The following is a 12561-nucleotide window of genomic DNA, read 5'->3' as shown; positions in this document are numbered from 1 at the left end:
GTGAAGATGAGTGAGGTGTGAGGCAGGAGCACCAGCCCAGAGGGGAGAGCAGTACTCCATTGAGCTGCGGATGAAAGCCTTGTATGTGGTGAGGAGCTCAGGTGTGCCAAGGAAGGACTTCACACGACGGAGGATTCCCAGTCGGCGACTAGCTTTGGAGGCCAGCTTGGAAATGTGGTTTTCCCAGGAAAGATCATGGCAGATAGTGAGACCCAAAAGCTTGAGTGACAGAACTTCTTGGAGAGGATTATTCAGAAAATAGATGGGAGGGTTGTCCAGTCGATCTTTTCGGAGAGATATCGTAAGAGTGTGAGATTTGTCAGGATTGAAAGACATGTTCCACTTGTTTGCCCAGTCTGGGATTTTGTCCAGGTCTGTAGAGAGTGAGGAGGCTGCAGACTGCCGATCTGAGGGATGAGGAATGGAGCGGCAGAGAGTGGAGTCATCAGCAAAGAGATAGAGAGGATTTTCAAGAGAGTCAGAGAGATCATTGATGAAGACCAGAAAAAGCACAGGCCCAGAACACTGCCTTGGGGAACTCCAGCCTGAACAGGAAGAGGAGATGAGAGAAACCCATTCAGGGCCACACGTTGACTACGACTAGAGAGGAAGTCCGCCAGCCATGCGTGGAGATTTCCATGGATACCAAAGGAGGAGAGTTTGGTGAGCAGAGCGGGGTGCCAGACCGTATCGAAGGCACGTGATATGTCGAGGGAGACGGCTCTAATTTCCTGTTTGGCATTGAGGACCTCCATCCATTGTTGAGACAGCAGAAGCAGCATGTCCAGAGTAGAGTGACCTGGTCTGAAACCAAATTGATGATCAGAGATCAAGCCATTGGAGAAGAGGAAAGATTTCATATCCGAAGCAATGATGGATTCCATGACTTTGCTGATAATTGGAAGAAGGCTGATTGGTCTGTCGTTGCTGGGATCTGTTTTTGCACCTTTTTGTGTAAAGCTGTGATGTTGGCTGATTTCCAAGCGGATAGCAGTTGACCTTGAGCAAAAGAGAGGGTGAAGAGAACAGAGAGAGGGAGTGAAAGAGCAGAAGAACAGGATTTTAGGACCCGTGGGCTGATGCCGTCAGCTCCAGCTCCAGTTGCAGAATCAGAGTCGAGGGTTGATCGTGTCCTTTCCTCCTGACAAGGTGGAAAAGTTTCTGAGTCCAGGAGCAGCTGGGTACGACTGGGTACGGTGGGTATAGAGAGGGATGGGTTTGGGACACAAGATTTAGAGGCAAACACAGAGTTGAGGCATTCAGCTTTTTCACGTGCGGAGTCAGCTGTGCAGCCGTTTGAGGTAAGGGAGGGGATGGAGGAGGAACAAACACCAGAAACAGATTTGACCAGACGCCACCAGGATTTGGAAGAGGGAGACAGATAAGAGAGTTCGGTCTTGAGAATGGAGAGATATTGTTTCCTGGCTCTCCTGAGGGTGGACACACACTTGTTTCGGGCTTTGTGAAAGGAAATGAGATTTCCTTCCGTTGGATTTGCTTTCCAGGAGACGAAGGCAAGTTGTTTCTGGGCAACACCCTCACCACAAAATTCCGTGTACCATGGACGGGAGGAAGGGTATGACAACTGAAGACGACATGGGATAAATCTGTGCATGAGAGAGAGCAATTTACTTTGGGAGAATTCCCAGGATGAGTTGATGTCAGAGGTGTTAGAGATGGGAGACCAGTCCAGATGATTGATGGCTGCTTGAAGACCGTGCCAGTTGGCCTGAGTGAAATGCCAGACTCGTCGACGCTGAGCAGGCTCCCTGAGAATGGTCAGAATGTCCACTTTAACAAGCACATGATCAGATGAGCCGATTGGAGCAGAAGAAGAGCAGCAGACATTTTCAGGGAAGTGAGTCATAACCAAGTCCAGAAGAGAAGATGCTCCGTTGAGTGAGATCCGGGTCGGGAAATTGACAGATTGTGTCAGTCCCAGTGAGTCGCAGAAGTCCTTTGCTGAGGAGCCATGGCTGGTGAGAGAGGTACCCACACCCAGCCAACTGGCATGGTGACAATTGAAATCACCACATATGAGGAAGAGAGAGTTGGGATGAGTCGATAGAAGTTGGTCCATATTATCAGACAGCGAGATGTAGATGGAGTCATCACTGTTTGGTGGACGGTACAACACACATATGATCAAGAGGTGGGAGCGAAGGGGAAGCCGTAGCCAGAGGTATTCCTGGGGGTGAGGTGGAGAGAGTGCAGTGCAGGGAGAGGGAGGAAGAGAGTTTTTGATAAAGATAGCAACCCCACGTCCAGGACGAAGCTCAGGTCTATCATACCGGAGGAGGGAGTAACCTGGGAGAGATACCAAGGAATCAGAGACATCATGAAGGAGGAAAGTTTCTGTGAAGCAGATCACGTCTGGTTTGTCAGAAGCAACCTGTATGGAGAGATCAGTTAAGTTTGAACGAAGGCCCCGGATGTTTGAGGTCCATACCGTTAATGAAGAGGAAGGGCTTAGACTGATCGCTTGGACAACGCGTAGTCTGATCGCTTGGACAACGCTTCGTCTGATCGCTTAGACGACGCTTTGTCTGATCGCTTAGACAACACTTTGTCTGATCGCTTAGACAACACTTAGTCTGATCGCTTCGACAACACTTAGTCTGATCGCTTAGACAACGCTTAGTCTGATCGCTTTGACAACGCTTGGTCTGATTGCTTGGACACCACTTAGTCTGATCGCTTAGACAACACTTGGTCTGATCACTTAGACAACACTTAGTCTGATCGCTTTGACAACGCTTTGTCTGATCGCTTAGACAACGCTTCGTCTGATCGCTGAGACGACGCTTAGTCTAATCGCTTAGACAACGCTTCGTCTGATCGCTTAGACGACGCTTAGTCTGATCGCTTCGACAACGCTTAGTCTGATTGCTTAGACAACGCTTGGACTGATCGCTTAGACAACGCTTGGACTGATCGCTTCGACAACGCTTAGTCTGATCGCTTGGACAACGTTTCGTCTGATCGCTTCGGCAACACTCAGTCGGATCGCTTTGACAACACTTGGTCTGATCACTTCGATAACGCTTAGTCTGATCGCTTAGACAACACTTAGTCTGATCGCTTAGACAACGCTTAGTCTGATCGCTTAGACAAGACTTAGTCTAATCGCTTTGACAACACTTAGTCTGATCGCTTAGACAACGCTTCGTCTGATCGCTTAGACAACACTTAGTCTGATCGCTTAGACAACGCTTAGTCTGATCGCTTCGACAAGACTTAGTCTGATCGCTTCGACAACACTTAGTCTGATCGCTTAGACAACGCTTCGTCTGATCGCTTAGACAAGACTTAGTCTGATCGCTTCGATAACGCTTGGTCTGATCGCTTCGACAACACTTAGTCTGATCGCTTAGACAACGCTTAGTCTGATCGCTAAGACAAGACTTAGTCTGATCGCTTCGATAACGCTTAGTCTGATCGCTTAGACAACGCTTGGACTGATCGGCGATCGCTTTGACAACGCTTAGTCTGATCGCTTAGACAACACTTAGTCTGATCGCTTCGACAACGCTTAGTCTGATCGCTTCGACAAGACTTAGTCTGATCGCTTCGACAACACTTAGTCTGATCGCTTAGACAACGCTTCGTCTGATCGCTTAGACAACACTTAGTCTGATCGCTTAGACAACGCTTAGTCTGATCAGTTTGAAATGTATTGAGCATGAGCTTTGCAACAATTATATTGGCGAATATAAATGTATGATGTCATCGCTCACGTGGTCTGGCGGCCATATTGGATCAAAGCAAAAAAAAAAGGTGAAAAACAGAAGAGTTGGCTCACACCAAGTGGCGCAGGGTAAGTATTCTATGAATACCATCTCGTTTAATGAAGTCGTGATGATCTCGAGTGATCGGGACAATTGGTGCGTTTTTAACTAAGACCTTTATAAGTTCCCATTGGCTGTAGTTTGAAAATTACAAGTCACACAGATTAAACAAATCAAAGTCAGACGAGCCACGTATTCAATGATACAATTGGGAAGGGAGAAAACAAAATGGAGATTTGGAGCTGTTAGTCATGTGTGGCCATCATCATAAAATAGAGCACATCCATAAATACAATACCTGTCCGCAAACCAGGCGTCACCATCTCCAAGCCGACATCACCTGCCAACCGTGTAAACCGACAACGACCACCACACGATAAGGTGAGCTGCTTTCCTCTTTGTTTTTCACCTTTCTGCTTTGACCTCCCAAGGTTAAATGCAACGAAACGTTCTACCATCAAATTTTTAACCACGATGCACCTGAATGAGGGTTTGGAACAGTCATTTGGAGGTTATTTGGCCCGTTATTTCCGTGTTGCATTCCCAAGCTAATTGATCTACGAGACTCAAGTAATTTATTTACTCCAGCTTCACTCCTTTACACCCTTTAGACATCATAAGACCTTTACACCCTTTAGACATCATAAGACCTTTACACCCTTTAGACATCATAAGACCTTTAAACCCTTTAGACATCATAAGACCATTACACCCTTTAGACATCATTAGACCATTACACCCTTTAGACTCCATTAGACCATTACACCCTTTAGACATCATTATACCATTACACCCTTCGACCTTTACACCCTTTAGACATCATTATACCATTACACCCTTCGACCTTTACACCCTTTAGACATCATTATACCATTACACCCTTCGACCTTTACACCCTTTGGACATCATTATACCATTACACCCTTCGACCTTTCCACCCTTTAGACATCATTATACCATTACACCCTTCGACCTTTACACCCTTTGGACATCATTATACCATTACACCCTTCGACCTTTCCACCCTTTGGACATCATTATACCATTACACCCTTCGACCTTTACACCCTTTAGACATCATTATACCATTACACCCTTCGACCTTTCCACCCTTTAGACATCATTATACCATTACACCCTTCGACCTTTACACCCTTTAGACATCATTATACCATTACACCCTTCGACCTTTTCACCCTTTAGACATCATTATACCATTACACCCCTCGACCTTTACACCCTTTAGACATCATTATACCATTACACCCTTCGACCTTTACACGCTTAAGACATCATTATACCATTACACCCTTCGACCTTTACACCCTTTAGACATCATTATACCATTACACCCTTCGACCTTTACACCCTTTAGACATCATTATACCATTACACCCTTCGACCTTTACACGCTTAAGACATCATTATACCATTACACCCTTCGACCTTTACACCCTTTAGACATCATTATACCATTACACCCTTCGACCTTTACACCCTTTAGACATCATTATACCATTACACCCTTCGACCTTTACACCCTTTAGACATCATTATACCATTACACCCTTCGACCTTTACACGCTTAAGACATCATTATACCATTACACCCTTCGACCTTTACACCCTTTAGACATCATTATACCATTACACCCTTCGACCTTTACACCCTTTAGACATCATTATACCATTACACCCTTCGACCTTTACACCCTTTAGACATCATTATACCATTACACCCCTCGACCTTTACACCCTTTAGACATCATTATACCATTACACCCTTCGACCTTTACACCCTTTAGACATCATTATACCATTACACCCTTCGACCTTTACACCCTTTAGACATCATTATACCATTACACCCTTCGACCTTTACACCCTTTAGACATCATTATACCATTACACCCTTCGACCTTTACACCCTTTAGACATCATTATACCATTACACCCTTCGACCTTTACACCCTTTAGACATCATTATACCATTACACCCTTCGACCTTTACACGCTTAAGACATCATTATACCATTACACCCTTCGACCTTTACACCCTTTAGACATCATTATACCATTACACCCTTCGACCTTTACACCCTTTAGACATCATTATACCATTACACCCTTCGACCTTTACACCCTTTAGACATCATTATACCATTACACCCCTCGACCTTTACACCCTTTAGACATCATTATACCATTACACCCTTCGACCTTTACACCCTTTAGACATCATTATACCATTACACCCTTCGACCTTTACACCCTTTGGACATCATTATCCCATTACACCCTTCGACCTTTACACCCTTTAGACATCATTATACCATTACACCCTTCGACCTTTTCACCCTTTAGACATCATTATACCATTACACCCTTCGACCTTTACACCCTTTAGACATCATTATACCATTACACCCTTCGACCTTTACACCCTTTAGACATCATTATACCATTACACCCTTCGACCTTTCCACCCTTTAGACATCATTATACCATTACACCCTTCGACCTTTACACCCTTTAGACATCATTATACCATTACACCCTTCGACCTTTCCACCCTTTAGACATCATTATACCATTACACCCTTCGACCTTTACACCCTTTAGACATCATTATACCATTACACCCTTCGACCTTTCCACCCTTTAGACATCATTATACCATTACACCCTTCGACCTTTACACCCTTTAGACATCATTATACCATTACACCCTTCGACCTTCACACCCTTTAGACATTTACACCCTTTGGACATCATTGTACCATTACACCCTTCGACCTTTACACCCTTAAGACATCATTATACCATTACACCCTTCGACCTTTACACCCTTTAGACATCATTATACCATTACACCCTTCGACCTTTTCACCCTTTAGACATCATTATACCATTACACCCTTCGACCTTTTCACCCTTTAGACATCATTATACCATTACACCCTTCGACCTTTACACCCTTTAGACATCATTATACCATTACACCCTTCGACCTTTACACCCTTTAGACATCATTATACCATTACACCCTTCGACCTTTACACCCTTTGGACATCATTATACCATTACACCCTTCGACCTTTACTCCTTTAAGACATCATGATACCATTTCACCCTTCGACCTTTACACCCTTAAGACATCATTATACCATTACACCCTTCGACCTTTACACCCTTTAGACATCATTATACCATTACACCCTTCGACCTTTTCACCCTTTAGACATCATTATACCATTACACCCTTCGACCTTTTCACCCTTTAGACATCATTATACCATTACACCCTTCGACCTTTACACCCTTTAGACATCATTATACCATTACACCCTTCGACCTTTACACCCTTTAGACATCATTATACCATTACACCCTTCGACCTTTACACCCTTTGGACATCATTATACCATTACACCCTTCGACCTTTACTCCTTTAAGACATCATGATACCATTTCACCCTTCGACCTTTACACCCTTAAGACATCATTATACCATTACACCCTTCGACCTTTACACCCTTTAGACATTTACACCCTTTGGACATCATTATACCATTACACCCTTCGACCTTTACTCCCTTTAGACATCATTATACCATTACACCCTTCGACCTTTACACCCTTTAGACATTTACACCCTTTAGACATCATTATACTATTACACCCTTTAGACCTTTTCCACCCTTAAGACCTAATTGGACCATCACACCCCTTATATCTTTACACCCTTTAGACATCATTATACCATTGCACCCCTTATATCTTTACACCCTTTAGACTCCATTCGACCTTTACACCCTTTGGACATCATTATACCGTTACACCCTTCGACCTTTACACCCTTTAGACTCCATTAGACCTTTACACCCTTTGGACATCATTATACCGTTACACCCTTCGACCTTTACACCCTTTAGACATCATTGGACCATTACACCCCTTCGACCTTTACACCCTTTCGACATCATTCGACCTTTACGACCCTTAAAGCTTTACACCATTTAGACATCATTAGACCATTACACCCTTGAGACATCATTAGACCATTACACCCTTTAGACCTTCACACCCTTCAGACATCATTATACCATTACACCCCTTACACCATTACACCCTTTAGACTCCATTAGACCTTTGCACCCTTTCGACCATTACACCCTTGAGACATCATTAGACCATTACACCCTTTAGACCTTCACACCCTTCAGACATCATTATACCATTACACCCCTTACACCATTACACCCTTTACACATCATTATACCATTACACCCTTCGACCTTTACACCCTTTAGACATAATTATACCATTTCACCCTTCGACCTTTACACCCTTTAGACATCATTACACCATTACACCCCTTAGACCTTTACACCCTTTAGACACCATCAGACCATTACACCCCTTATATCTTTACACGCTTTAGACATCATTAGATCATTACACCCTTTTGATGTGATGTCTGCCTGTGTGTTTATGTCTGCCTGTGTGTTGATGTCTGCCTGTGTGTTGTCTGCCTGTGTGTTGATGTCTGCCTGTGTGTTGATGTCTGCCGGTGTGTTGATGTCTGCCTGTGTGTTGATGTCTGCCTGTGTGTTGATGTCTGCCTGTGTGTTGATGTCTGCCTGTGTGTTGATGTCTGCCTGTGTGTTGATGTCTGCCTGTGTGTTGATGTCTGCCTGTGTGTTGATGTCTGCCTGTGTGTTGTCTGCCTGCCTGTGTGTTGTCTGCCGGTGTGTTGATGTCTGCCTGTATGTTGCCTCCCTGTGTGTTGTCTGCCTGTTTGTTGTCTGCCTGTTTGTTGTCTGCCTGTGTGTTGTCGGCCTGCGTGTTTTCTGCCTGTGTCTTGTCTGCCTGTGTGTTGTCTGCCTGTGTGTTGTCTGCCTGTGTGTTGTCTGCCTGTGTTGTCTGCCTGTGTGTTGTCTGCCTGTGTGTTGATGTCTGCCTGTGTGTTGATGTCTGCCTGTGTGTTGATGTCTGCCTGTGTGTTGATGTCTGCCTGTGTGTTGATGTCTGCCTGTGTGTTGATGTCTGCCTGTGTGTTGATGTCTGCCTGTGTGTTGATGTCTGCCTGTGTGTTGATGTCTGCCTGTGTGTTGATGTCTGCCTGTGTGTTGATGTCTGCCTGTGTGTTGATGTCTGCCTCTGTGTTGATGTCTGCCTCTGTGTTGATGTCTGCCTGTATGTTGTCTGCCTGTATGTTGTCTGCCTGTATGTTGTCTGCCTGTGTGCTGATGTCTGCCTGTTTGCTGATGTCTGCCTGTGTGCTGATGTCTGCCTGTGTGCTGATGTCTGCCTGTGTGTTGAAGTCTGCCTGTGTGTTGAAGTCTGCCTGTGTGTTGAAGTCTGCCTGTGTGTTGAAGTCTGCCTGTGTGTTGAAGTCTGCCTGTGTGATGAAGTCTGCCTGTGTGATGAAGTCTGCCTGTGTGTTGAAGTCTGCCTGTGTGATGAAGTCTGCCTGTGTGTTGAAGTCTGCCTGTGTGATGAAGTCTGCCTGTGTGTTGAAGTCTGCTTGTGTGTTGAAGTCTGCTTGTGTGTTGAAGTCTGCCTGTGTGTTGATGTCTGCCTGTGTGTTGATGTCTGCCTGTGTGTTGATGTCTGCCTGTGTGTTGATGTCTGCCTGTGTGTTGATGTCTGCCTGTGTGCTGTTGTCTGCCTGTGTGCTGTTGTCTGCCTGTGTGTTGATGTCTGCCTGTGTGTTGATGTCCATCTGTGTTTGTGTTTGTTTGACTTGTTTGCACTCCTGAACCACTGTAATTAACTGGTGGTTTAAAACCACTTGTGGTTTTACATTGGAAGAGTGCATGCAGGTCGGGCTTAGGGGGTAAAAAATATTAATGGTCCAGGAGATTCAGAATGTGGCCGGGGAGAGTATGGGGTAGAGGGGCGGCAAATTCTCTCTTTGCAAGTGTGTGTTGTATTGTGCCGGTCTCTGTGGAAGGAGGTATTGCAAGTCATACTAAAATAGCCCAATTCTGGATGGGGGTAGGGGGGCGGAGGGGAAGGAGGAATTAACCCATCAGTAAGGACTTGTTGTTTGTTTATCTTAAAAATGTCAAATCTCAACAAATTCGTCTGCTGCTTCATTCGCCTGTAAAACCAAAGTTGTTGGAACATTTTAAAGACACCAGTGTCGTATTTCTCAACTTCTCCTAATTACGGTTTTGTACATGCATATGGTGCTTTTGCAGGTGGCCTGGCTTCCAGACAGTGATGGTGGTGCAGTGCTCATGCTTAGCCGTTGCTTGCCACATATTGTTCCCAATGTACTCCTTGCCAAGCGAGAGGTAAGAAAATGCACAGAGACTTAGTGGTTTTGGGATGCTCTTGTGTACCATGTACATATTGTTATGGGTTTGGGGCGAGCACGCCGGAATGCACGAGGGGGTCACTTGGACCCGCCGCTTTACCCTGCCGCTTGACCCCTGAAGCCACTAGCCAGTATAATTCCGGAGCCTGACGGGATGAAAGGCAGACGCCTTTTGAAGCCACCGAACCTGGCAGGGACCTCGCTCTTCATGATCACATCACCTTACTGGTGGTTTGGTTACTTTAACTTTGGAACCGTTCTCTCGACTCTGTACCCTGTCTAAATATTGCATACAGCCGAGCAAAACCGTGGCTGAGAGTTGGCTATCTGTTGGATATCTGATAATAATTAGTGGGGCAGAACTTCCCTTCTATTAAGTACACACTATGCTGAATCACAACACAACAACAACATGCATTTTAAGGCCATTTTCCCTGCAAGAGCGGGGGTTAGCCTTGCGGTCCCCATGACAATCTTCTCCATTTTGCCCTATTTTCTGCATCTCCTCGTTAACCCCCTTACCCGCATTTCTTCTTCCACCACCTTTAGCCAAGTCTTTCTCGGTCTTCCCCGTCCTCTACTTCCTTCTACATTTATTTCCATCACTCTTCTCAACCAGTCACTTTCATCCTTCCTCAACACATGACCAAACCATCTCAACCTGTTCCTCTTCACAGCATCAATCACAGGCTCTATTCCCATCATCTTTCACAATTCATCATTTGTCTTCCTCTCTATCAGCGACACTCCGCACATCCACCGAACCATTCGCATCTCCACCCTTTCCAGCCTTCGTTGCTGCTCTACATTCATGACCCATGTCTCGCTCCCATAAATCATAACACTTCTCACACATGCAGCATACACCTTTCCCTTCAGCTTCAACGACACTCCCCTCCTCATCAGCACGCCACTCAGTTCCCGAAACTTCTTCCATGCACATCTCACTCTAGCAACCGTTGCGAGTCTGATCCACCTTCTCCATTCAGCATGTCTCCGAGATAGCAAAATGTTTTCACACCTTCCAGCTTCACGCCATCTCCAAGATCCAACTCAACATTTCCTCCATCTGCAGCTCCCTCTGTGCACACCTGACATTTGAATGTAGCTGCCACATTGGTTAATGACCCTCTCAGACCACTACATTTTTGATGAACCCACTCAGCGCACATTGTACATTGAATGGAGTTCACTCCGACACCCTTCCTGCACACAGCACAGGGCCACTTCCCAGTTCTTTCCACCTCACCACATGCTTTACCACTTGCCATCACCTTCGTCTTTCCTATATTCACCTTCAGACCTTTTGTCTCCATACTTTCCTTCCACTTGTTCATCTTTTCCTTCAGTCCATCCATACTTTCCGCAATCAACACCAGATCATCTACATACAACAACTCCCACGGTAAACCCTCCTTTACGGTCTGAGCCAGCACCTCCATCATAGCTACAAATAGTAGTGGACTTCGTACCGACCCCTGATGCACTCCCACCTTCACCTCCCACCTTCACCTCAAACTCGCCACTGTTCCCGTCCTTCGTCCTTACAGCTGTGCATGCTCTATTGTACATTGCCATCACAACTCTGATCAAACATTCCTCCACTTCTAACTTCCTCAATGCCCATGTCACTACTTCACGTGGAACACTATCGAATGCTTTCTCCAGATCAACAAACCCAAGAAACAACTTCTTCCTCTTCTCCATGTACTTCTCCTGCAACTGCCTCACAATAAAGAGCGCGTCTGTCGTTCCTCTTCCTGGCATAAATCCAAACTGCATTTCGTCGATCTTCACCTTCTTCCTTATCCTCCTCTCCAACACCCTTTCCAATACCTTAATTCCATGCTCCAATAACTTTATCGCTCGGTACGAGCCACACTCCAGAGGGTCACCTTTCCCCTTGTATAGAGGGACGAGGGTACTCAGTTCCCAATCCACTGGAATGCTGCCTTCTTTCACCACCAGATTACAGATCTCTGTCATTCTCTTCACACCCCAACTTCCTGCTGCCTTCAACATATCTCCCACAACTCCCGTCGGCCCTCCCGCTTTTCTACTCTTCATTGCTTTTATCGCTTCCTCAACTTCCTTCTCAGTTATCTTCTCTGCCGGTCCTAAAACTGGGTTACTCTCTATGTTGCCATCCCATTCATTCTCTGTATTCAACAGCATTTCCATATATCTTTTCCATGTTCCTTTAATTCCATCTGGGTCCACAACGATTTGTCCCACTTCATCCTTCAAGCAACTCACTCCCATCACATCACACCTCTCTTTTGCTATCTGCTTTGCAATCCTGAATACCGCTCTCTGACCCTTTCCGAATCCAAGCGTTCTCCGAACATTTTCCTACATGTCTCCTACGCCTTTGCTACCTCTTTCTTTGCAGCCTTCTTGGCTGCCTTATAACTTTCATGCTGTGCTTTTTCTGCTCCCGTACCC

The 12561-nt window shown here is 45.5% G+C and overlaps 1 protein-coding gene across 1 annotated transcript in view; it reads left to right on the top strand.

Moving 5' to 3' along the window:
* RELCH (RAB11 binding and LisH domain, coiled-coil and HEAT repeat containing) overlaps nt 1-12561 on the top strand; it is a gene marked incomplete in the record, with an annotated part of 173775 nt that overhangs the window by 66768 nt on the left and 94446 nt on the right. The window contains 1 exon segment of the mRNA XM_068108847.2: nt 9998-10093. Coding sequence (XP_067964948.2) covers nt 9998-10093 — 96 coding nt within the window.

This window comes from Myxine glutinosa, chromosome 2 (genome assembly GCF_964187855.1).
Source record: "Myxine glutinosa chromosome 2, kmMyxGlut1.1, whole genome shotgun sequence".
NCBI lineage: Eukaryota > Metazoa > Chordata > Myxini > Myxiniformes > Myxinidae > Myxine > Myxine glutinosa.
The sequence above is the reverse complement of the archived record's forward strand: the minus strand, read 5'-3'. Positions and strand labels throughout refer to the sequence as shown.